The sequence below is a fragment of the Cinclus cinclus genome, chromosome 4 (assembly GCF_963662255.1).
Source record: "Cinclus cinclus chromosome 4, bCinCin1.1, whole genome shotgun sequence".
Classification (NCBI taxonomy): Eukaryota; Metazoa; Chordata; class Aves; order Passeriformes; family Cinclidae; genus Cinclus; species Cinclus cinclus.
This window is the reverse complement of record NC_085049.1, coordinates 49889759-49917716: the sequence shown is the minus strand read 5'-3', so window position 1 is coordinate 49917716 and position 27958 is coordinate 49889759. Positions and strand designations below refer to the sequence as shown.

Here is a 27958-nt window from a genome sequence, read left to right as displayed (position 1 = left end):
TCACTCATGAACACGTAATATGCTGAGAGTAACCTCAGGCATATTTATGAATATATAGGATAATACACTCAGCTGCCAGTTCTAATTATCCTGAAATGTGCTTTTTCTTGTTAAAGTTTTGGATGATAACTTTTTCTGTGCATAGCTTTAATTTTTAAAAAACAGAGGGTTTTTTTATTTGGTTTCTTCCTAAGTTTTCTTATACAATTATTTCAATTTTTCACTTTTAAATTACATTTTTTGCTGTGGTTTTCACATTTATTATGTGATACATAAAGGTTTGTTTGGAAAAAAAATCGGAGTTTCTAGATTGAAAGTCATCGGATTATTGTTGTTGTTCCTATTACTGTCTTGGTCCACTTATGTAATTCTGTTTATAGACCTCATCTGGACACATCAACAGAGCTGAGGTACTCAGTGGGCTCACTGGTTGATAGCCAGTCTGACTATCGGTCAACTAAAGTGATAAGGCGACCTAGGAGAGGCCGGATGGGAGTACGCAGAGATGAACCAAAGGTTAACCCCCAATTTTTTCTCATATATTCCCTGATAAGAGAGAGAATGCATTTGAGGCTTATGCTAACCTTACAGTTTGTGGAGTTTTCTTCCAGGAAGAAAACAACAGCAGTAAAAACAACCCACCAAACAAGAAAACCCAACCCAGAGAGCATACCTCATCAGGGAACCATTGTACAAAGTGACGGCAAAAAAATGTTGATGTTTAGACATCAAAGTTCAGACATACTTGATTATTTGTCTTTCCAGAGTGGTTTTTTTGGTCTAAATTTTCCTTGTAGTAATTGCGTACCTAAATTATGGTTATGGGAAAGTACTTTATGCTATTGTCGTAATGCGAGTATAAATTAAGTGCTAATAATTGAGTAAGTATTTTGAAATGTTAGTTGCTTTCCCATCTTTTTGGAGTTTGACCTTGCAATTTTCTCTGACGTAAGCCTTGAATGTCCGAATTCCAACTCAGGTGAAATCACTTGGCGATCACGAGTGGAACAGGACGCAGCAGATCGGTGTTCTGAGCAGTCATCCATTTGAGAGTGACACTGAGATGTCGGACATCGATGATGATGATAGAGAAACACTGTTCAGCTCCATGGACCTGCTGTCACCAAGTGGCCATTCCGACGCCCAGACTCTGGCCATGATGCTTCAGGAGCAGCTAGATGCAATCAATAAAGAAATCAGGTACGTAGCCTGAACCAGCTGCAATGCATTTACAGTTACAGCTTCAAGCTTCCTGTAGTGCTTGAGTTCAGGTACCATTCATGGCAGTTAGGAAACAACTTGTTCATTTAGAGGATTGATAATGTGCCTGCCTTCCAGAGAAGAGTATTGATTGTGTGAAGATAACAACTGAGTACTTCTTTCCTAACCATAGAAATTTCTTTCAAAAAACATTTCAAGTGAAGAACTGTTGGCCAGTTGAAGAGAAGTAACTTAGGGGAGGCTAACACATGGCAGATTTCACAGATTGCTGTTCACAGTCCTCTTTTCAAGATTTTTTTTTTCACTGTTATGCATGACTCTACTTGCTCAGTAACAGCCTCCTAGCAGAAATATTTTATTTCAGTGTTCCTCATGTTTTCTCCTGGCAATTATCCCCATGTTTTCTAAGATATGATTTTGATTTTCTCTGTAAACACAATATGATTCTTCATGTTCCAAGCTGGATTATAGTGTTTGGAAATGGGTAATGAATAGAATATACCTTATTAATATCTGTGCAAATTTAATAGAGTGGTAGAGAATCAAATGACATGTTTTAATTAAGTGATTGTTATAAATGAAACTGTATTTTATGCTTAAAGCATTCTTACATGTTTTTCACTAAGGACAGCTTTGAAAACAACTTTATGTGTGAAAAACTTCCTCTCATTAGTGACTGCATTCCTAGAAGGAGATGAAGGAAATGTTAGTAAATGTGTAAGGGACTTTCTGGTGATAGTAGAAACAGAAATAATGTGATTAAAAATATAACCAAAACAAGACAGACTGATTTGGCAAAAGACAATCATTCTCTGATCAAGGTAAATTTAAAGGGAGAACTCTGTTGTAATATATAGAATTTGAGTAATTTTTCTGTTCCAGGAAAAGCCTTTTATTATAAATCTAGAGCTTTACATTTTTTTTTGCTGTCCCAGAATGCGTTTATTCAGCTAGGATTACACTTTTTTCTCAAAGCTTTTCCTACACCTGTCAAAACACAGAGTCAAAGAGATATTTTGGTGTTGGGATGTTAATTCCCCTTAAAACAGTGTACATAAAAGAAGGAACCTTATCCATATTTTCTGTTATTATGAAGAAGTCTGCACTATGGCCAGTTCAGGAAACTGTAGATGCAACATTTATATTTGTTTTTAAACAATACTAGTCTTTTGTCAGTTCAACAAGTAATACAGTAAATGGTTTTCGCAAGGATCAGTACTTGTAGGTGACATAGTGGGATATTTATTTGTGCCACCCTGAATCAGATCACTGTTATGCTTAACCCAGGGTCTTGACTCAGATGTTAGGTACAGTTTTACCTCAAAAGGGAATCAAGGGAGCACTATTTAGACAACCATTTTTACTGGAAGTCTACTGAGAGTAGTCTATTTCTTCAGCTGCTAATCTTGTACTGAAGTATAGGCTTTTATTATCATAGCAAATATTATTAAAAGACCAGGTACGTAATTTTGTACTACATTTCATGTTTTCTTTTTTTTTTTTTTTGTAATTGACAAACATTATAAGGGTTTATCAAACTTTTTGAGATATAAGAAAAGATTAAAAAATTATTTTGCTGTAGATTTGTTTTATTATACAAGATGATTCAGGAATTGGATTACTAATATGAAAAACATGGTTATAATTCCCTTTCAAAATATTATTGGTCTTTAAGTTTTTTCCATACATTTTTTCACAAAGAACTGTAGATATTTTATGCAAATTCTGAAATGGATGTTAGGGAATAAGATTTATCACAGCACAGGAGCTTTTAGGTTTCTATTTTTAATATATTATGATTTTAATGCAATTCACCTAAAAACACAGGGCTTTAGAAACAGCAATCATTTTTTCATCAAATTGTAGGGGTAAAACAGACAATTTGTTTTGCATGCTCTCTTGTTTTATTAATATGGATTTCTTCAGCAATTCCCTTCTTAAAGGTCCAATTTCATTTGACTCTTAACTTTGTGATTTAGCAAAAGGTAATTAGATTAAGCCAATGTAAGCTTGGAAGTAGTTATCTGTGGTAAATTGGATTGTTAAGCCCCCTGCGTGATTCTAGCTCCTTTGCAAAGGAAGCAATATTCCTGAAATGTCATACATCATGTCTTGCTGTTGGACACATTCTTCAAACAGGTTTTCAGGATGAAGGCGTTGAGAAAAATATTTTGATAACTAGTGATTAGGAAAATTATGTTGGAAAAGGATATTGTTTAGTTATCTGTGATATTCATCTTTGTTTCCTCTTACTTTCAAATCTCATTTGAAATGAAATGGTTTCTGATTTTGTTCTGGGAATATGAAGAGACAAATACAACAAGAACATTCTTCTTTTACTTAATAAGGTTAATCCAAGAAGAGAAAGAGTCAACAGAATTGCGTGCTGAAGAGATAGAGAACAGAGTGGCCAGTGTGAGTCTGGAAGGCTTAAATCTAGCTAGAGCCCACCAAGGTACCTCCATTACTGGCTCAGTGACAGCATCATCACTTGCAAGCTCATCTCCTCCCAGCGGACACTCAACTCCCAAACTCACCCCTCGCAGTCCAGCCAGGGAGATGGACAGAATGGGGGTTATGACACTGGTAAGAAACCTTATGATGGCAGCATTTGATGTGATATTTCTTGTATTAAGTGCTTAATCTTTTCACTGTATGACTGACTCATCGCTCTAATTCTTCATTCACATCTTCATCATCCATACAGGTAGCAAATTCTCTAGAACGTAGAAATTCGGTGTGTTTGGGCTTTGTTATAGTGGTTTTGAGCATTGCATGATTCACTAGGGAGATAGTGATAGGATTACTGAAGGCCTTCAGCACACAGGCTATGGAATTTATAAGAAACAGAATTTATCACTGAAGTTACTTGTACATAAAAAATGTTTACTAATGGAAAGTTCTTAAGTGATACAGTTATTAAACAATAGTCTGTGGAACTATTGCTGAGTTTAAACTTCCAGGAAATGTCTAGAAGACATTAAGACATTTTACTACTTCTTATATGTGATCATTTGTATATACTTTTGTATTTGGTATGCTCTTTTATACTTGCAGAATTTTTATGCCTACTTCATGACCGTATATCATGCACAATGAAATAAGTTCTTTGGTTTCCAGTAATTCATTTAACTTATATATTTCAGCATTACAAGTGGCTCACATATAGACGTCAAGCCACCACGAAATTACTGTGCAAATAATTTCTAACCTTGCTGTATCTTTGAGGACATATTCAAAAATGTCTGGTTCAATTAGGAAGGGGATTTAATTTTGATGCTAGACAAAAAGAAGCCATGTATCTGTCAAATATCTGAAGGTAGTAAGCGTCAACATATTTAGGATGTACAACTCTGATACTGATCTGAGTACAGATGCAGGCTTCAGTGGTCAGTGTGAGCTACCAACCAGTTTGGAACCAGGATGAATTAATCCCTTTAAATATTAGGAGAGAATCAAAGCATCCCATTCTGCTGATCTCATGCAGGGAGTAGAACAGGGTATGCATAAGCCCATTTCTTATTTGATTTTCTCTGATAATGTCACCAATGTCCCCTTGTGGTCCATTCCTGGGAAACAGTAGAACTGGTTCCCTGTGGAGCCCTTCCAAAAAGAAAAGGTTGCTAAGAGCAGCTGGATATGAAGCCTGGCTGTTCATTCTTCTCAGCTGGGAGTAGGAGCTTTTGCTGATGATCATCTAGCCAATTATTCCCTTTTCCTGGGAACGGACAACTACTCATACCCACCTCTGCTCCTCCCAGTTAGTATGGTGTTTGCTGCCGCCTTGGGATCTGAGGTCAGCAGGGAGGAGGTCCAGGCAGGCAGTCGTAACTTATTCTTTGCTGCCCCAATTCCCACTGCTGAACAGCAGAAATGAAAATGTTGGCTGCACAGGTCATTGCGGAGGAGGTGAGTGTGCAGGCTGCTGTGCTGCCACCTTCTTCACCAAAGCAGCACCTTCCCAAGTGCACAGTCTGGTTCCCTTTCCCTGACCATTCCAAATATGCAGCCTGGCTGCAGGTAAATGGCAATGGTTGAACTGTCCCACCAGCAGATACCTGCACTGCCTGGCTGCTTGGACTGCAAAACTGCAGCTTTGGGTCAGTAGGTTCATCAAATTCAAACATTAAATGACAGCATAGCCTCTGCAATTCAGGTTGCCATGGTCTCACAGGCATCCAGCTCTAACCGTGCTAAAATGCAGATGGATTTGTCTGTCTGACTTGCAGTTGAACTCTTGGCTTACCATAAGCAGTAGAATCTTCCCCCCATAGTTTGCTCAGCAGCACAGCCCACAGCTTTGCTCACCTTCATCAAACATTTCAGGACACTTCTGCCCTCCACTGTGTCAGCTGGAGTTTGGTGTTCAATATCACTTCCTTGCTGGCTGGGAAGAGACACAAGTCTGTCAGATATCCTCTTAGTGAAACTTTGAGCTGGGAAGAGGTTTGTAGAACTCTGATCTCTGGAGCTCAAATTCCAAATGACCCTGTGTTGGTTGGCTGGAGAAGCAGGACCACATGTGTTTCCACAGTCCAGGTCTATGCAGTAAATAAATTCTACAAAGTGTCTTCTGTTTTCCTTAAATAAATGAGACATCTACAAAAAATAAAAATACAAAGGGGGTTGAAAAAGATCCATTCTAGCAGTCTGCTGCTGCCAAGTAATGTACTGCAGAAGATAGGTGAATATGTATTCATTTCCTGAAAACGCCTGTCATTTTTTTCAGGCATGGTATTTGGCAATTATATGTGGTATTATTTGGTGGGACACCAATATATTCGTTAAAAAAAAATCTTTGTTGGCAATAATGTAAGTACTTATATGAAAACTCAAAAAATATAATGCGCTACTTAGGCTTGAAATGTCCAATTCTTTGCTAAATTTATGAAAAATTGAAGGAGAGTTCTAACTTTAGGAAGAATACCCAAACCTACTTTCCCAGAATGGCATCTTTTTCAGGGGTTATTTTACATTACTACATCAAGTGTATAATTAGCATATAATATGGAGAGTGATAAATTAATCTTTGCTTCTCACTTCATAACTGTGAGAACAACAAATGTTCAGCATTTTTTATGCTTCAATAATATTTATTAATCATTATTTTTATGTTGTTTCTGCTTTTGTTACCAATCTAAGCCAAGTGACCTAAGGAAGCATCGGAGAAAGGTATGATACTTGGGTTTTTTAAAGTTTGGGAGAGCAGATTTATCATTATTTCTCTACTTTTTAGATAACTAAATCTTTACTGGGGTTTGTTGCCAGCAACTGCATCCCCTCATCTCCTCTTCATTCAATGCCTGAACAAAATCATTTTAATACTATCTGGAATGGCTTCCAAGGGTCACAGCTAAGCCACAGAATCAAGGCCCATCAGTGATATCTTGGAGTAGCAGCCTCAACAGCACAAACTTAAAGGAATATTTATTTTTAAAGAAGTATGGGCACAAAATAATTACTTTCAAATGTATTTCAGCCATTCTTCTTACTGGAGGAGCTGCAGACAGATTCCTTGAAATCTTCTGGAGCAGTACAAAGTTGTTTACAGAACTGGCACTGATGATGAAATGCCATGGCAGAAGATGGCATTTAAGATAAACCACTATATGCTCTGACAAAATTTCTTTTTGTCCATGCTTACTGTCAAGAATACAGCCTATTCTGGTAACACACTGTGTAGGCAGTGGGCAGGTTTATGCCAGTATTCACCTTTATCTTACATCCCTGAGAAACTTAATTCACCTGAATAATCCTGTTTAATGCAAGGGACCCACTTACAGCTAGATGAAGACAATCTATATGTTTCATTCCCCAGCCTCTTTAGCATAAAAGGAATGAAGTTCTTCTACAAGCATAATCTCATTTCTTTTAAATATATGTTTTAAGCTGCTATATTTAGGCAATTGTTTTCCCAATAGCATATTTCAAAAGAAGAAGAACCCTTACAATTTGCTAAAAAATTTGTACTTGAAATCTTACATGCTTCAGTTCATTGAAAATTCCATGCAGCATGTGTTTAAACACTCTTGAAAAGCTAATACGCTCTCATTGGAGTGTCTCTCCCACAGATTGCAGTAGTTGAAGAAGATGGGCGTGAAGATAAAGCCACAATTAAATGTGAAACTTCTCCTCCTCCAACACCCAGAGCCATCAGGATGACTCATACCCTTCCTTCTTCGTATCACAATGATGCCAGAAGGTAAGATGTTTGTAACATGGAGCTGTACTTCAGAGTTTACCACATATTATTGTCTTAAATTGTGTTGTTTAACTATTCCAAAATGACCGGATTTCTGCCATGTTTCTCATGTCATGAGAGAAAAAAATCTTACCAACTGTCTGTTGCAATGACCCTGCAAATATTTATAAATGCTAAAGTACATGCTGGGTACTTCTGTTTTGAGGTACAGTTTTGATGACTACTGGAAGTAGCAGTGCTACAAATCCTAGAAATAAAATCAGAATGCCGACTACTGTATTTTTATAAATTGTTCTTAGCAAAGTAAATATACTTATTTTCAGCCTTGCCTGACAGAGAAGGTGTGGTCTTCTGTTGCTCTATAGGGTGCCAAATAATATAAAGATGTGATTGTTTCACTTGTCAGGAGATCATTACTAAATTACCATCAATTAATTTATTTGCAGAGCTGCTCAGAAGAAAATAAAAAATGTTGACATGTTATCTATTCTATTTCTTTATTATCATTTTGCAGTAGTTTGCCTGCTTCACTGGAGCCTGAAAGCATTGGTCTTGGCAGTGTCAGCAGCAGTCAGGACTCCCTGCACAAAGCTCCCAAGAAGAAAGGAATCAAATCTTCAATAGGACGATTGTTTGGTAAAAAAGAGAAGGCTCGACTTGGACAGCTCAGTAAGGACATAGTGGTAACAAGCTATGGTCACCATTTCACTGCCATTTTTCCATTTTTAATTTTGCTCTTTTTTCAGTTTCCAGTTCTCTATATTTTCTGTTTTGCCTGGTGCAACTTTCCCATTAAATTTCATTGTCATCAGCAATTATATTTGTCAAGAATTTGCCATGACTGTAGTGTAAATGAAAGGAGACTTTGGGGCACAAATTACTGAGTCAGCTTCTTCACTGAACCTGATGCTTCAACGGTCTGTTGAATTAGGGTAGAAATGGTTACACTGAATTTTTGAATAACTACATAAAGAGGAGGTGAGAAGTTAATAAGCAATAAATGGTTGTAAGTGGTGTACTTATGACATACAGAAGTTCCTTGCAACTAAGTGTAGTTGCTTTTCAGATTTCAGTGTGTCAATAGATGCCCTCTAGTGCCTATAGCTGAATGTCCTCAGGATAACACTTTCTTTTTACAGTTATGCTGCTCACAGCAGTGCTTAGCTTTCTTCCTACTTCTTCTGCCCTTTTCCTTGCCAAGACTATTTCATTCTATTTCATTCATGGAAAGAATTATCCTCTGTCTATTTCTACAGGATATGTCTATATGGACACATGCCAGTATAAGTATCAAATTGAAATGAAAGTGTCAATAAAACTGAAATACTGACTCTTTCCTAGTCATGCAGGTGCAACATAATACAAATTTGTGAGGCAGTAAATTTTACTGCCATGGTGACCATGTCACACCTGTAAAAGAACTTTAAGGCCTTGCAGTAAACATTTAAGCGGCAAGCATAAGCCTGAAATTAAAACCCTACGTTTTTATTGCAATGTGTCCTTATCACAACTAACAAACCCATTGCTAAAATAGTAAAGAATTTTTAAAAAGACAATACTAAGGTCAAAAGATCAGAGTAAAACTGAAAAACTGAGTACTCTTCATTTATACTCCAACCTTTCTCCTTTCTACCTGTGAAAACCATGTGTTCTTGGAAAAAAAAAACCTACCTTCTTTCTAATTGCTATCTGAAGCCACATCCCCCCCTTATTATTTTTCCACTATGGAAAGAATAAAACTGATTTCTTCAGTCTTTTAAATAAGAACCTATAAATGACTTTTTGAAATACACCTGTATGCCACCATCTGCATTGATGGCTAATTTTATAACTTTAGACTGCATCTAAAGTTAGACTTTATTAATTCACAATTGCATTCCATATAACCCTTTTTATTGATAATGATGGTTTATGCACAATAATCTACAATTTCTCTGTAAGTCAGGAACATGGAGGACAAAGATGCAATAAATGTGTTGGTCTTCCCTGCAGTTCTTTGGAACAGAAATGAAATAACAGATTCAAAGACTCTCAGGAGCAATGAAATCTGGCAACAGATTAATTTCCTAAAACCCACTATGATTAATAATACATACAAGGAATTTGATAAAGTGCATTTGTAATTCCCCATACTAGGTCATGAAATTGCTAAAATATATTAGTGATTTACAATTATATGAAATTTTTGTGACTTCCATTCCTTAATTCAAGAGCAAAATTTTGATATAATGCAGATTTTAATTAAGCCAACTAGGTTTACTAGCAGGTATAAAATCAATACTAAGACTGTTATCTAATCAAAAGGTAGGAGGAAAATATTTTTCAGAAATTAATAAGATACTGAGCAGATGAATGACAGGTAATTTTTCCTCATCTTAATTTTTTACATATCAAAAGAAAAGCATTTATTGAGTGGTCATTTTCATTCAATGGCAGCATCATAGAATCATAGACTATCCTGAATTGCAACGGACAATGAAATTTTTAAAAGAGCAGTCATGGTAGTACTTGACTCAGTTTCACAACAAATGTGTTATCTGTACAGCTATATAATTAGGAGTTCTATTTGTGGTAAGACACTACATCACAAAAATTTATAAAACAAGTCCTATCACTACAGACCTGCAAAATATTTGTATGGCTTTCATAACCTCAATTTATATTGAAAAATTAATAAAACAATGTAATTAATTTCCTTACTTAATCACTCTAATTTAATATAGGCATGTCCTTCTCACGTTTTTTAATATGGAAAATACCTTTTCTTCAAAAGCACATATTTATATACTCTTATTTGAGAGACAGTATTGAAACCTGCAGATTTGTATTACTAACTTCAACAGAGCTATGCTATTGCCCAAAATATTTCCTTGCTCTGTGATCCTTGCAAAACTCTGAAATTATACCTTTTCAACTCCTAAACTTGCCAGAATTTTGTTATTTTATTATTTGATAATTTTACCTTCTCTGCTAAACCAGTAGCATTATTGTTGCATGCCAAATTCATGCCTTAGGAGACCTTTTCTTGAATTGAGATTCAAGATTCCTAGATTATTCAAGTTTTCTCTACGTTTTTGGAGAAGGAAAAAAGAATGCTGCAGGGAGCTCAAGTGCATTTTCTTTCCTTCTTTTTTTCTTTCCTTCTTTTCCAGTCTTCTCTCATTTGACAAACACCACATTAAACACTTTTGTATTCCTCTCATGTTGCATTTTAAATACTCTAGACGTGAAAACAAACAATACATTCCAGGCATTTTTAGAGGTGTCCAAGCAAGCTGATCTGCGTGGCAAATGGAAAGGTCAGCTTGTTAGGAAGTATTTATTGTGGCCACGTCCAATAGAAGGTACCCTCAGTTATTTGAAGGCCAGACGTATTTGGAGAATGGAAAAATGTATTATGTCCAAACTACTCTCCAACCTGTAACAAACCCTCATTGCACTGCCCTCATCCCATCTCTTTCCAACATACTGAGAGCTGCTCTCTCAAGAAGGGTGTGGTATATCGACTGGTTGCTGAATGAAAAACATAATCCAGAGTGAGCAAGTAGCATTTAATGAGATTCTATGAGACTTGGACAGGCAGGTGAAGTAAAGTGTACGTTCATGTTATCTGCATTTGTGAGATGCTTTTGCATCATTCTCGTTATGAGACTCGCAGAAGTAGTGTCCTCTTTTAATAAAGTAAAAATCTATCTAGACAAAAAAGAATGTTAGAACAGTACCTGCTTTAAAAGAACAGCTTAAACCCAAGCTTTTCTATGTTAGTCGTAGACATGATGCAGCAGTAGGTTTTGTTCTCACTTGCTTGAGGTTCATGTAAATCTGATTTGTAAAAGCCTGTGGTGCTATTTCAGTACATAACACTTATGAATTATTTTATTATTAAAATCAACATACCAGAACAGAAATATTTTTATTTATTTTTTCTTTTTTATTGTTCCAGTGTCCGTTATACAATTGTTCACTATCCATTAGCTGTGAAATAAGAAATAGCTATGTTGAAATGGAGTCAAGCATCAGCATTTTACCATACTGATGTCTTTTTTCTTGTGCCAGTTACACACCTTCCAAACTGGAGCACAGGAGGAAGGCAGCCTTCAGAGGAGTGCTGCAGTGCCTCTGTCTGTGCACATACAAGTGGGAGTGAGAGGACAGTGTGAGGTCAGAGCCAGGGACTCTACTGAGCTCCATGAGCAGGATCCCTCTTCTTGAATCAGGGCAGCGATGAAGTCAGGCCATTTTCCACTTCTGCACTAGGAAAGTCATGACAGCAGCCACGTGGATCATATCAGTCATGCCCTTAGATTATACAATTATTTTATTTTGGTCGCATGTCCGTGCTTACTGCATGCTTCCTTCATCACTCTGTGTAAGTCATTCAAGTTCCCTTGACTTTGTCAGGATTTAGGTGCCTACAAGACACCTCCAGTGAAATGTAGGAGGCTTTTTACTTCTCTGACAGATTCTTTCTGTCATCTCTGGGAATTTGCAGGGATAATGACATCTAAGACTCTCTATGAAAGCAAAATGAAGACTAGCACTACTGCATTAGGTGATGGTGTATTATGGCAATAGCAGAGAGACAGTTCCAGAGAATGCAATTCCATCTGTACATTTCTCAACTAAGATTAAAAAGTGGTGAGAACATTGCTTACTTAGAGCCACGAGAATGAGTCTTAGGCAAAGAAAAACAGGCAAAGGAGATAAGGCTGCTCTTGTCATACATTTCTGCTAAACACAAGGAGGGGAAAACATTTTTTTTCCTTTACTACTCTTTCCCATGTAGTAAATTCTTGTCAGAATTTACTTCTGCAGGTGATAAATGCTCTCCACAAACACCAGATATCACATCTTAAGGAAGCAAATATAGATTATGATGGTGGGTGGGAGGGGAATAACAGGGTTGAGGAGGGGAACAACAGGAAGTGAGAGAAGGGAAAATATGGTGGGGGTTTGGTTTGTTTTATGTTCCAGGAGGTTACATGGAAACAGAGGCAGCAGCTCAGGAATCTCTGGGATTAGGAAAACTTGGAACACAAGCAGAAAAGGACAGAAGACTAAAGAAAAAGTGAGTACTGCTTTTACATGATTTTTGGCTGAAACTTGATTCAAATGCCAGTTTTTTGGGGTTTTTTTTTTGTTTGTTTTACTCAAATGTGGGATGAGAATCAAGACCATCTACTATGGCATTTTAGTAGTGGTGTTTCTTTCCTGTGTAAAATTTTTTTAAGCTGCATATAAATACAGAGGAAAATATTCAGTCTGTCAATTACACAGTATTATTTCATTTGTGAAAGAACATAAGTTTATGAGAGACATTTTTCCATTTCACCTTGTCATTAATCCTGTGCTTTTTGCCTTCTGTGCAATTCTTTAAAAAAACCCTACGTATTTAATGACTCCCTATGTAGATTTTCTTTTTCAAAAGGGTGAAAAAGCTTTTTTGTATTATCTAGTGAACAGTGTTATTTCTGTTTCTAGATGTCAATTGTTCCCCATAAACCCTAGCAGCTTCACTTTCTTTTTGCCTGTTAGCAAATGCAGGCAAAAAGCAACCTAGCTTTTTGTTTGCATCAATTGTATAATAATTTAATGCTGTCTTTCATGCACCTCCTTGTAAAAACATTACACCGACTCCTAGCAGCTGCCAGGAGCTATGAAGAATTAATAAAGTAAGGCTGCAAACATAAAAGAAACCTCTTGGCAGCATTGTACTCCCAGGGTAATTAGAGGGTGTCAGAGAAAAGATGGTACTTTAAAAATTACTTCGAAAATTCATTGTGTAAATAAATAGGTTTATTTTTCATCCATGCCATTAACTTTAATGCTATTATTTGGCTTCTGAAAGCCTAATTTTTAAAATGTTCTGGGTTTTCAGGTATTTCTCACTCTTTTAACATTCCTTTGTTGAGTTTCAAGAGAAGTTTTGAAATTCTAATCCAAAGAATCTAGGGATAAGGTTTGAGTTTCTCTTTAAATTTTTGTATTGAATATTTTTGATCACTACTTTCCTGTCTAGCACTTGATGAAATATAACATTAAATGTAGACATCCATGTAATGCACAAATGCAAGGATTCTGTTTAAATCAGCCTCAATGTAGCAATTAAAGATAGAGTAGTCACTGTGCTAGCTGAAAGAGAAGAAATGTTTTAAATTCAATTAAGAAACTCACGATAATGTTCACAGGGATGTTACAGTTGATGAGTCTTGTCCCTGTATTTCTTACCTGTACATTTCAATCCCTAGTCAGTATTTTTCAAAATGTGTGGATGTAGATTATGTTACCAGGCTTTTATTTTCCTAAGTCTTTGAGGCCACCATTACCATTTGTAAAGAATATAATTTAATTATCAGCAGCCTTTTTCTTTTAAGTCCCAATATACTTTCAAGTTCTGAGGGCTGAATGTACCACTGTGTTGAAATTATTTTGAAGGGATGAATTACATTCACTTTCTTATGTGTTAGTTCTTTAAACTGGATAAAATGACATAAGACTTGGCACACACAGCTGCAAACATGACATGACTATTTCATCAATAGATTGTCTACCAAGTTCTGGTTCTGTAAATAATGGATGTGCAGATAATATGTTATTAAATTTCTGTCCAATCTCACACAATCCCATGCTTTCTGCTTTTCAAATCTTTCCTTTTTTTCTCCTGTGTCTGTCTGTCCTTGGTTCTTTATGGATTAAATGTAATCAGAGTGCCCTTCCTTCTGTTGGAAGGAAAGAGATCTTTCCTTTGTGACCATGACTATTCTATTAGTCTGAAGTGTATATTATTTATCCAAAATATATGTTCTACAACTATCTTGTAAAGAAATTTGATTTTTTCCCCGTTCTTTTAGGGTTACCTGACTTCATAATTTCTCACTTTAGAATCCTCAGAACTGCAGAAAGGTTAACATGCATTGCTATTTTACATATATATGTATGTATATGTTATATAGTTTTAGAGGAACCCTAATATAGGAAAAAATGTAACCTATTGTGTCAGAGATATACAGGAGATCCTGCTGAATTATGGTAGGTGTTAGGGTGCCAAGATGTCAGTAGAGTGTGAGAGAATTAACACCTCCTTGTAAGAAATGTGTTCACAACATCACAGAATGGGTCAGGTTGGAAGGGATCACAGGGGGCAATCTGGTCCAAGCCCCCTGCTCAAGCAGGGTCATCCCAGAGCACACAGCACAGCCTTGTGTCCAGATGGTTCTTGAATATCAGTCATTTATTTGCGTGTCTTACCTTAGAAAATATTAAATTGAGACAGTACAGAAAGTAATTTAAATTAAGAGTTTGTTGCAGTAGGTTGCATTCCTTTGTACCAGGCCTTAACAATGCCTAATTCCCTCTGGAAGTATCCTTGCCACACGCAAGGTGGGTGCAAGGTTACTGAACTGTGTAGTGCAAATGAGGATACTATGTTATATAACATTAATGGTGGTGGGGATGTGTGGGAGGTTTTTACAAGACATAAGAAGAGAAGTCCGAGGGTCATTTCCTAGCCCGTGGTGTAGCAGTGAGATCTACAGCAGTATGATTTCAGTCCAAGTGGTTGATTCCTGTTCCTGCTAAACAAAACTGCTCTACAAACCCTGCAAAGACAGTGAGCACAGTCGCTGGAACACAGAGCAGAGCACCTTGTAAGCATTTCTGACTGACTTGGATCAGGACATAAAAGCCCAAGAGAGCCAAATCCACCAATAGGATAGGTAAAGGGTAGGCTAAAACTGAGAAGTGCTGCTTTGTATTACATCTAAGGTCTGAAAGAATTTACTTATGCTGACTTTGTCACCCCCTTTAAAAAATTAAAACCAATGCCAAAGCACACAAAACCAAAAACAACCTCCAAAAAAACTCTGCAACAAAACACCCCAACAATACAAAAATACTTGAAACAGTGATGTCAGAGACAATTTTCTTTTCTATAAAGCAGGTATAATAAATACCACATTCTGAAATTGTGTTTCTCTTTGACACATGCAAGTTAGGTGAAAAGGTGCTCAGCCCTGTCAACAGCTCCGCAAGTATCTGAGCTGAGCCATGGTTCTGGTGCAGGAAAGCAAGGATTCTCCCTTGCTATGAAACAGAGGTCAGGTTCATCACTGTGATCAACATGTGAATACTGACCGTGATCAACATGTGAGTACTGTGATTGTAGTTGTGGTCCTCACCAGATGCTATTAGCTTTAATTAAGTTTGGGTAGAAGTCATTATGAAAGGACAGATTCCTTAAAATTATAATATAAATATATATTGTATAAGCAAATAATTTAATAATTACAGAAATATACAATATTATTAATTATATTGTATAAATTATTATATATATAATTATGATTATAATTAAAATTATATCCCTTATATCACTTAACTGAGAAATACTTAAAATGCTATATTTCTAATTCTAATATGGTGATTCTGGAGACCAATTCTCTCTCTGGTGATTATAGTGTCATTAACCAAAATTTCAGGATTTCCCTGCTTCTTGTATAAAAGATACTATTTAGATGTAAAATTTCTTTCAGTTTCAATTGACTGCTCAGACATCATTAAAATGTAATTAACAGTTTGTCTCAGTGATATGCTAGACATTTATAAACTTCCAACAGGAGTCTCTATTCATCCAAAATTTGGTTATTACTGTAGATCTGTTAGGAACAAGTCTTACTCCTAAGGCACCAAAGAGAAATTAAGGAAACTATGTAGAATTTTTAAATTATACCAAACATCTCTTATAAACTGAAAAGATGAATTTAAGTTGCCTGACTCATCCATAAATGTTTACTCTCAGATATTAAATAAATGACAGTTCTAGTTAATACTGAACCTTTTTATAAATTGAGCACGCAGCTCTTGGAAAGTAAAGATGAGGGTAAGGGGTATTTAAAGTGTTTAGGGTGTTATTTTTTTTAATTAAGCGATGTTGGGGTGTATACGTGCTTGGTTTTTATTATTTAAGCTATTCTATGTATTTCACTTCACTTTTTCTATATAAAAGGTAGTGATGTTTGTCTATAGAAACTTCTAGCTTTTGCCTGTTTATCTAAAGAGTAACTTGTTCAAGGAAACGTGGTGTTTAGGACCAGAATTGTTAATGGCACAGATACCATCTGCCACAGTTATATTCATTTGAACCCCCCAATGACTTAAATAGTTTGCGCTCCTCTAAACCATGCCATTCTCCAGAAGGTGCCCATCAGAAAATAAAGAACTGAGCTTTTCTCTTAGTATTTTTTTTTCCTCGGGATTAATCAGTCTACTGTTGAAAACAGTTACCTAATTTCCAATTCTGAATTTTTTAGTCAACTCCAGCTATCATTCTCTGTGACTGTATATACTCTATCTCATATGTTCATGACAGCATCCTTTGTGGGCGTTGTGCAAACTGTGCACAGTGACTTGGCCTTGGCATTCACACAGGGTTGTCATGACAGCCCAATCCAGGACCCAGCATAGAAAGTTCAGGTCAGTCCAGTCAGGTCAGTCTAGTTTCTATTGCAACTTTAAAGGTTTCTGAAAGGTTTAGGTAGAGTCATAGTGTCCTCCGGAGCAGCAGAAATTGATCAGTGTGTGTGTCCCACAAGACAATCCATACATCAAAAAAATAGTAGATAACTGTGGCTTAAAAAACATTGTATTCCCCTTTAAAAAGCATATCTCCACTGACCTCATCTCAGGTAACAAATTAAGGCACTTAAGAGAAGCTTTATAAATGTTTTACTGTCTTTTTCACTTTTTCACTAATGCCATACATTAAGCCTTTTATGAAACGTTCTTTAACAATGAACTCAACCAAACTTGAAATATTATCAACAAATAGAGTTGTGTTTGCTTCTCTTTTTGCTATGACTATCCGAGTGAATGTCAACTGTTTTCTCCTTTTCCACAGTTTTTCTCAGGAATGTTTGGCAAATTGTTGAAAGCAAATTGTCCCTACCCAAAAGCTTCACTGTTGGCAAATACGGCTTTAAAGAGTCTTGCTGTGTACAGTGCAGTACAGCTCCAGAAACACTTCTCAAATGCAATGTTTGATTTGATCTGCAGCAATATGCAAAGTAGCAGCAAATAAGTGAATCTCTGAAGAAATACAAGATGTATATATGTAATTTGTCGTGTTACATTGTGTAATAATTGTCATAGTTGCTGACATTTCACAGGATGTGCTGACTGTATCCCCTGTAAGGCACTGCCATAAGGTAAGGTCTGGGAGACCTTAAGTGCTCTCTAGTCCTAGATTGCTGCTCAGTGGTGGATTTGACCTTGTGCATGCTGCTAGTACAGTGGAAGATTAGTTTGTGCCATCCCTTCTCCAGCATTCCCAAAGAAAAAATATATAATTGTATATTTGAACAAATTATTACAAAAATCCCTGAAAAACAACTTGCAAGCCAGCTCTTCTGGATCACAATGGCAGGACCTGAGTCCAGAAGCTGATAAATCCCCCAGTTTATTAATATTAGTCAAGAGCAGCACTTTAGCCTCACTTTTTTTCTTCAGCTTTGTTTGATTTGACTCCAGACAAGAATCTATTAATTCTCTATTTCCCAAACAAGCTTAAGATGTGAGGTTTATATTTTCCAAGGAAAATCAAAGTAAGCCATTCTTTCCCAAGAATCTGGTTTTGGGGAGATTTACTCAGCAGCTACAGGTTTTTGTTTGCTGGATGCAGCTTCCTGGTCTCAAGGGCATTGCAGAAGGGCCTTGATGTGCCAGGACATGCACGTGTGCTTACACACATGAATTAACACTTGTAAAATCAAGACCTAAGCAATTCTCATATGTTAAATTCTGGTGGAAAAAGACATTCTTAGTATCCATAGCCTTATAACAGAGAGAATTGCAATGTTGTTAAGTCTCAGCTGACTACTGTGATGTACGTGTTAAAGAGCAGGAACATCATACGGACAGAAGAGCATGTTGGATTGACTCTCTCTATTTAAGGGAAAAAAAGAATGATAAATGTTGATAAGTTCATTAGATAAACATCCTTTCATTGTTTAATAGGCAAATCCAAGTTTTAGATCTCTGTCAACAGGCAACTTGAAAAAAGTATTTAAGTAGATTATTTTGTGGAATATGTTGGACTATTTTGTTTGAAACACTGCAGTTATCATGTAATTGCTTTTGAATCCACATGATGCCCGTTTAATTAGGTTAATTCATTAGGTTTCATGTGTGCAACTGCATTTAGAATTTGATGTAGTGCATTTGTGACTACAAATAAGTTCTGTCCTCTGTAGAATGGAAATAGCTGTTTCTAATAAGTTTTTTAATTGAACACATTTTAGTAAAATTAATCCAATTGGATTAATAAAATAAAATAATAAATAAAATAATAAAATTGAATAATAAAATAAATAAAATAATAAAATTAATCCAATTGGATTAATTAGGGTGTTTTTCTGTGCCTTCCACCTAATATTCTTATATATTTAATGCTTATTAAACACCACTGTATCTTAAACATATACAATTTATTTTTTGATGTAGCACTTAAGAATATGTCTCTTTTATCCCCAGTCTTTTATTTTCTGAATCTTTAGGAAAATTAAAGTTTTGCATTTGATTTCGTTCCTTCTTACCTCATCTCTGAAAACCCCCCTAACATTGTTAGTAGCCTTTAGACCCATCTTTAGTTTTTCCTCCCCTTCTAGCAAAACGTGTTTCTGTTTCCTCATTCTGGTGAAGGAAGGAGGTGTTCAGTGTTCTGATGTGCAGTTTAGGATTGTCTGCTGTGTGCAGTGTGGTTTTCTCTTGGCTGGATCAGTGTCTAGTCTTTGAGACACATAAAGATGAACTTTATTTTTAGACTTAATTCCTTTAGCAAATATTTTAACTGGAACACTTTCAAATCATTAGTCAGTCAAAGCTTTTGGAGTATTAAAAATGTGCCGTGCTCTTACATTGATACTTGGAGCCTTTTTAGCATTGCAATTGTAAAGATAAATGGGTATTTATTTTGAAGAGGATTATTAAACCTAACTTAGACTATTATGATGATGGAAAAGGTGATATAACATATTTTATTGTATGTCTCACATTTTGAAAATATTTTACTTTTTAAATAATACTTTTAAAAATATATTTTTTTATCCTTTGCCAACTTGTTGAAATCCCCTTCCTCATAAAAGATAAAAATATTTGTATCAGAAAATTGCAAATTTTTAACCAAACATAAGTCCCCAAGGTTCTAGTCTCTATCTTATCTGTATATATATGTCTATCCACTGCTATTTGTAACTTCAAGATGAATATAAGCATATACCCTGATGCATGCAGCTGGCTTTCTAAACAACTCTCTCCAGCAGATTTAAGTATCCTATCAGATCAACTGTAGAATTAGGATTTAAAGGAAGAATGGGTAAAACACAGCAGAGTAAAAAAAGTCTACCCAACTTTTTTGTTAATATACGTCTAGGGAAAATGTAATAAATGGTGATAAATGTGTTGTCTTATGACAAAAAAAAAAACTCAAACCGTAAAAATGCCTTAAAGAATTGAGGTAATAATTAAGAATTAAGGACCTTTAATTAAGGTATTAACAATTAAGGACCTTTAGAATTAAAGGTCCATTTTTCCCTGCTGTGTTTTATTATTCTCCAAGAAGATGCTCAGGAAGTGATGGAATGTCCCTTGATCCTCTGCTCCTATCACGGCCTTCAGGTCCTGGAAATTGTCCCCAAATGACTGCAAACTGCCAACTCATAAAGCTACAAGAAAATTAGCGATGTTCCAATCAATCACCCTGTTTCTCTCTACACATACCCAAAGAAATACTCAGTGGAAAATGTAAACAAATAGCAGTTCTGGTTCAATATACTCCAGAAGGCTCAAAATTAAAAGCCTTTTCAGCAAAGATCATCAGCTAGTCTTTACAATTAGCTCAGTAGAAAATGTGCATGAATCATGAATGCATATTCAATTCCAGTGCTACTTCCATCAGATTGGTAGTTTTTTAATAGTTCTCTAGTACTTTACTCATGTTGCTTACCTTTATTGTCCTTCCCTTCCTCAACCTCCCTGTCTTAAACTTTCTGTGTATAAATTTGTCATTTGTTTCCATCCACTTTTCTGTGTTGCACTTTCTCTCCTCTCTCCCAGCTGTTCTGCTGATCTTGCACACAAGAAAACAAAATTTAAGTCCTCAAAAACGGTGCCCTTCTGAACTGACTGAAATGTCTGCAACCTCTTCTTAGCTAATCACAGCAAAGGTTTTTCATCTCATGTTTATTACAGCTCTATCTATCAAGCATTTCTAGATCTCTGTAAATAATATGTTAATAGAAATGTAATATTTTGAGGTGTCTGGGTTTCATTCAGGCCTATAATTTTCTTTTTTATGATGGCAATTAATGGATGATGTAGAAAGTTTATTATCAGCAATGACATCCTACTTTCTCCTCTACTGTACCTATTATGTTGGCAATAATAAGTTACCTAGAAGGCAAATCATATATACCAGTGTTGCTACTGACCTAGTGTTATGATCTATGCTGAAATTTAAATATTTCCAGGAATAAATAGCCATTGAAAAATGTTAGTCACCTATGTATGTGAAATCTGCATTTTAAAAACAAACAAAAACCCAACCAAATTTTGTAACCAATTCTAGGTCATTTATAATTACTATGAGATATGTTGCTAAAATATTATTAAAGTGCGCATATAGAAGTAAACCTTGGTATGTAATCCACTCAGTTTTACTGTGACTCTGATAATTTGGTTAAATACAAACAGGTTTTCATGATTTTTGGGGTTACACAAAAATTATTCAAATCTAAGCAAACAGCTTTGATTTGAAAACCTACTCCATATTCACTGCGTTTTACAGATCTCTGGCATGAATATGTATTGTAGATGGAAAATGTTCTGTGCTGACTGGTACCTAACAACTAGCCAACATGAGTTTAATGAAAATCTCATTTTGAGAGTTTCATGTGTTCCTCAGAAGAGCACTTAAGTTTTCTAGAGCATTGAAAGACCAATTACAAAGATTTCTGTAGTATAATGGTGATATTATCTATCATACTATTTTTTTATGGACTATTATATGTTCATTAACATTTATGTGCTTTTTTTTTTCCATTCATCTCTCTTCATCTCATGAAAAGCATATCTGGGTAAGTTAAAATGCCATGGCTGCTGAACTTATTAATCTTCAGCACCATGTTTATTTTCTATGTTTTATTCCTACTTTTTTTGTTTTTCCGTGAATCTTATGTAAAAAATCCATGCAGAAAACTGAAACTGAATCCATACAAAAATTTGAAAGCTTTCAAAGTATTCAGAATAACAGTAAACCTTGAAAGCATACACAAATTTTTCTCCTGAAGTGCTTAAAAGAATGAATTAACTACTTGGAGATAACTTCTGTCATTTTTTTAAAAAAATAAACACATTTTGAGAGGTCTAAAGTCCAGAATCACAAAGACATTTGAAAGTTTAAGTCAGTGGAAAAAATATTAATTGAACAACTGCTATTAAGGCATAAATTCTGTTTAATTAAATCACAGAAGACTCAAAAAGTACACTTTTTTTTTTCTGTTTGAACCCTCATGCTGCTTCAAAGCAAACATATATGCAAAAATATTTTATTTGTGCATATAATTTTACTGTTTTCTTTTTCACCAGTTCATTTTCTTATTTCTTTTGGTTTTTGTAATTGTTAACCCAATATTGAGTTTAAAATCTTCATCTCTTTGATCTATTGTGGAAATGATATTTCTTCTTGAATAAGAATTTTCAGACTTGAGGAAATTTCAAGAGGTGAAAGGTTACAAAACTTAGAGAAGAAGGGTTACCACATTAATTTAGAATATATGATTATGAAATTGCTTTATAAAAATAGATTTGATAACATTTGATCAGCCTGGGAATACCTAGTGTCTGTCATGTAGTACAATACACACAAGATTGCAAGACTATGTATTATGCAATTCTGTTTATTTTACAACTCTTATTTGGCTTTTAATACTAGCCCTCTGAAGCTCTATTTGTCAGGGTCTGTCTTAACCATTCCTGAATGTGCTTCACTTAGCTGAACAAATATGCTCAGAAAAAGGAATGCTGCCCTTAGTTTGCATACAGCTAAAATGTTCACCTAACATGGAATATCCACAGCACTGTTACTCTGTGTTATCTCGGATGATGTGGAATTTATATTTCCTTATTTTATAGATTTAAAAACATTCTGTTTATTAGAGGCTTCTTGATTTCTGTATTTCAGTCATTTTTTTTTTCCTGCAAATTCCTTGGAGTTGAATACAAAACATTTTGTAAAACGCTGGAAATTAAATTCTGTCTATAATTTCCAGTCTGACCTGATACTGGTATCAGAAAGGAGAATGAGGGTCTCAAATCATTTAAAATCCAGATCACTTAAGTGTCAAAGTTCAAACAGGATTTTGCATAGTTTTTAGTTAGTGCAGTCTTTAAGTCAGTTGGATCCTTTCAGATTAAATTAAAGCTGCATTGTGTGGTCATATGAAGTCTAGAGTCTCTCCCCAACCTCCCTCTCCACTTCCTACTTTAAATCCATTTATAGTCCTGCAGAAAATACATTTATATAAAATTTAATTTGTTGTTTTTATTAGATATTATTAACTTATACAAATTCAACTCTTTTTTTCATTCAAAAATAAGAGTTACAGGAGTTACAAGATTCTGGCATGTTTTAAATATTTAGCAAATGACAATAGAAAGGATAAAACCCAATTCCAGTTTAATTCATTACAAATCCTCTCTCCTGGCTTTTTAAGACTTAGAAGGTATGTTGGATTTCAAGCAGCAGATGTGTTTAGTCTTACCTTGAAATCATAGGATTACTCAGATAATTGTATATTTGCAGTATATTTTATCTGTTCTGTTTGATTTTCTTCTAGAAACCTATCACATACAGTACTTTGTTGTAAATGAAATATTTTAATATTGGTGATAATAATAATAATCATAATAATGTCAGTTCATAATCAGAGGACCTGCTAGGCAAAAAGTTAAATCTGTTTTCAATTTGAGAAAATGTCTGTGACTAAAGGCCATTTCACAATCTAAATTGCCCATTAGCAAAATTGTTAAATCAATTCTGCTTGTGTTTTACAAACGTGATCTGGCTCTTGACTTCACTGTGCTTCCTTTTATGATTATGCTTTAATTAAGAGACATTATGTATTTTGTGCAGTATAATATCCCTAAGGTCTTTTATGTGAATCCTATTAAATATCAGAGTAATTCCTATTACTTGCAGCAATTCGAAGGTCTGTGTTGAAATATTGTTTACGTTTCATCAAGACCATGTCTGGGCATTGTGTATTGCATAAAGCGTTTGCATTTATGTGTCTTAAGCTGTCATTGCTTGTGTGCTTCATGGGGGGAAGCCTTGTCTTCATAAAGAAAATTGAATGCCACTGAATGACACGCTTCCACTCAAGATAGTATTAACTTCCTACACAAATTCTATTTAAAGATTATAAATATTTTTAATTAAGTTCATTGGGCTTTATGCAATGAATTTATGGCACCTGCTGATACAGAGCTAGAATTTCCCTGGTGCAAGAGAACACATATGAAGTAGATTTGCAGGATAGTAACATAAATTCACTCATTATTTCTGCCTTCCTATTGCTTCCATGTGCTTCTCCTGTCCAAGGGATTATTGAAGCATTCCTAAATCCCTGTGTTATGAGACAGTTGTGCTCTCAGGTTTTTAGTTTGATCTGTGCAGTTAGTTGTACCTGGCTCCTAGATGAATGATGCTGAGACAAATGGCCCAGTGTTAACAGTGTCTTTAGCAAGTCACTTTGGGGAGAATTAAGCATTAGAAGTCAGTGCTAGGGAGGCAACTCTGCTTGTCCAACACACAACTTCACATTGTGATTTTTTTCATGACACAACTCGACATTATGTGATTTTACTTTAGAGTCTTTGATAAAAATGTGAAAACAGCTTTATGAGGCACTCCCTAAAATGCACAAATAAAAATATTTCTCAATTTTGGATGGGTGTTAAACACTTGATTTTCATTAAATTTCCAGACTTTACAAAACCAGGCTCCAAGTAATGATATATTTTAAATAGCCTATTCCAGTTACTCCCATAATATCTCCAGGAAGAGGATTTTGTTCTTTAGCAGTAATAATGTTATCTTTTAAAAAATTACTTTAATTTGGAATTCATACCAATGGTAATAAGTGGTTTAAAGCCCTATATGCAAAATAATGGCATTTCTAGTAAAGCCTAATTAATGTCAATTTTTCCTTATCAGCTTGTTTTCATATGCTGCCAAAAAAACCTGAGCAAGCATGGAAATAATTGCATTTTAATTCCCTTTCTCCTTGCCAATTCACCGCGGGCACATTGTAACATATAGTACTCTTCTGAGACAGGCTGAGGAGGGGAAAGTCCCCAGTTCCACTGCAAAGAACCTTCTAAATTAGACTGGCTGTATAATGCTTTTGATGACCCCCCCAAACCCTGTATTTGTAATGAAGGGAAGAGGGAGTGATAAGCTCTAGGGTATTTGTCCCTTCTTCCTCCTATGATCTATTGTGTGCTTCTGCAAGGAAAATTGAACTGCAGTTACCAGTACTTTTCTTTGGGGTTCTGTTTTCAGGAAACCAGTGAGGTTTCCTGAAGGACAACTGTAGACAACATCCTGTCCATTCTAAAATAGTTTTCTATTCCAAAACAGGCAGGTCACTGGATTCAGTTTTCAGGCGATTTGCATAATTGATAAAAACAGTGCATATTTTTTCCTAGATGATACTTTTAACTTAATGAAAGAGTGGATTATTTTTTCTGTAGTAGTTCTAGTTCATATTACCAAAAAAACCCCCAAACACACCATTCATTAGAGTTTTCACTGACTGCCAACTAAAGAATATCTCTCTTAGTCAAAAAATAGAAATTCTGGGTTTAGTTTTGGCTTATAAATTGAAGGTTCAGGTTTTACAGATCTCCAAGTTTGTATTAAGAAAGTAGTCAAAGACTAATATTCCAAAAGTAAATTATCATTTCAATAAACTTGAATATTGCAGTGCTGTTTATAAGAATCATCTGAGGAATTATTAGCTTTGAAGCATTAAGTTATTCTTAAGGGAACAAAATATTATAAAAGTCCTTCTATGTTTTTCTGCATCAGTAAGTGAGGCACAACCCTTATGATGGCTATATTTCATGTGCATGTTCAAGTACAGGATTTTTAACTTTATGCCAAAAATATTTTAAACTCAGAGCAGTTTCCTTCTACATGCAAAGACCATTTGGATTATGTTTATCACACTGAAGCCTTTGGCTATAGCACAACTAGATATATATATATATATATATATATATACACACACACATACACACATCTTTATGGCATCTCATTTCTGGCCTGTCCCCATTTTCTTCAGCCTAAATCAATAACCACAGCTCTGTTTTCCTTTAGCTCTGTAAGCCAGACTGCCTGCAAAGTAACAGAAGTGCTTTCCCACTCTGGGAGAATGTACTGGTTGGAGAATCACTGGAATAATTCTAAGCCTCCACACCAAGCCTCGGTACAAACATTGCAAAGTCACAGAAGACTCCTTAGAAAATCTGTACTTTGTAATTCCAGTATGAAGGAACTGGGTTTTTCATAAAAGTGAGACCTTAAAGTGCCAATGCCTCTTCTTCAGGCATCTCAGTTTCTGAAGCCCACCCAGAGGTTTAACACCAAATCCAAGAGGACAAGGCTTCCTCCCCACCTGCTCGTAGCCCAGGTGCTGCTGCTCTCCTGTTTGGAGCAGGAGAGCAACATGAGCAAGGAAGGCCAGAGACCCTCAGAGCCTTTATGTCATTTTCTACTTAGCATGTCAGCCAGCCCTGTTCTTTCAGCTGGGATAATTGAAGAGAGTAGCCCAGATGAAGGAAACTCTGGGATCTGGTTCCTCCAGGGATGGTGTCTCCATGGAACTCCCAGCTGCACAAGGGGCTGCTCCCTGGGCTTGGGCAGGTTGTGGGGAAAGAACACACTGTATAGGGCTTTGTGCAGTGCATGTTCTGCCATGGGACACCAAAAGTGGACAGGTGAGGCAGGGCATTCCTGAAAGCTTGCCTCTCCATAAGGATGGCCATGTCAGCTCTCAGACCCAGTAGCACCAGGTGTCCTGCAGCCCTGTTGTAACATCTGAGGGAGGTACAGCATCACTGGAGCATCTGCAGAACCAACGCTGAGGGAAGGCTGCAAACCAAATATGTCATCCACAGGTAGCTGGGATGTGGCCAAGTCTAGCCGTGCCTTAATTCTTCTCTCCAGAATTCAGCAGACAGGTGAATACCTTTCATTCACTATTTGTCTCCCTGGGAATAAGGCATTCCTGCATCCCCATTGGCTGCTGAAGGTAACATGGTGTTCATGTACCTAGAGAGCAACTTCTCATTTTACTGAGGGTTATGCTTTCACAGAAATCAAGGATAGCTCTACAGTGGCTTAGGATATCCGAGTGACAATGGAAAGGTACGCTGCAAAGGCTGTGTGGGAGGAGAAGCTTGATCAACTTCAATAACGATGTCGAGTATTTGTAACGTTACATATAACTACAGTGTAAACTCAGAAAATAAAGCAGCTTTTTTTCCTATAAATATTCAGAGCCGGGGATTTAAACCTGTATGCAAAATCTCTTATTTGAGTTCCATTTCCTTCTAAAGCCACATTGTCTTAGTGTGGCCCCTTGGCAATGCAAAAAACCTCAAAGAACTGCTCCTTACAAGTAAGATCACTCCGTTGTTTTTATCTGCTGTGATTTTGTAGTTCATACATTTGAAAGGCAGCTAAAGCGGTGACAAATTGTCAAGGGATAACTGAACCACAAAGGCTGTAGTAATAAAGGAGGACAGAAAATACTGAAGCAATAATTCCAAGATTTTCTTGTTAATTGGGAATATAAGCAAATTTTAATACTACATTAGCATAGTCCTTGTCTAATTTGTTTTTCACTATGGCTTGTTGCAAAGAGCATTCTTTTGTGTTTCACTCAGTAGGAGGCAGCTGAAAACATGTTGTTAAATACCAGAAAAAATCAGACATTTGAAGGACTGCTTTTTCTATGCCCTCACCTCAGTGGAAATGTCTGGTGAAATAGCTGAATATTTTTAATATAGAGAATTTTCCTGATAATCTAGCTGACTAGTTTATATGTAGCTGTACCAAATATGTAATACCGCCATATTAAAAGTATTGATTAAGCTTTGAGAATAATGTTTTACATATTCACCTGTTGTAGTCCAGAAAAACTGCAGATAGAGGAGCTGGACTGTTATTTGATCAACTCAATAGAGAGACATCTATGTATATGTATAAAATTGAGAAATCACATCAATTCTATAATTATAAAAATATATACACCAGTAAACCATATAGAATTATTTTATATATGATCAATAATTTAAAAGATCCAAACATGGAACTACTAGAGATACAATCAACTCTTAAATGGCCACAGATGGCATAGTTAAGGTACAGAATAACTGTACTCCACAGACCCTAGCATTGTGCATAGATGATGCAGC

General features: G+C 35.8%; 1 protein-coding gene across 7 annotated transcripts in view; it reads left to right on the top strand.

The window, feature by feature from the left end:
• PPFIA2 (PTPRF interacting protein alpha 2) overlaps positions 1-27958 on the top strand; it is a 264534-nt gene that overhangs the window by 221103 nt on the left and 15473 nt on the right. For 6 of the 7 annotated variants that reach the window (XM_062491236.1, XM_062491231.1, XM_062491233.1 and 3 more), the window contains 7 exons: positions 381-516; positions 980-1200; positions 3570-3807; positions 6364-6393; positions 7293-7423; positions 7938-8092; positions 12398-12491. In XM_062491236.1, the coding sequence (XP_062347220.1) occupies positions 381-516; positions 980-1200; positions 3570-3807; positions 6364-6393; positions 7293-7423; positions 7938-8092; positions 12398-12491 (1005 nt within the window). Of the gene's footprint in view, positions 1-380; positions 517-979; positions 1201-3569; positions 3808-6363; positions 6394-7292; positions 7424-7937; positions 8093-12397; positions 12492-21540; positions 21550-27958 lie in introns of all 7 variants that reach the window. The other variant, XM_062491235.1, reaches the window with a different exon arrangement.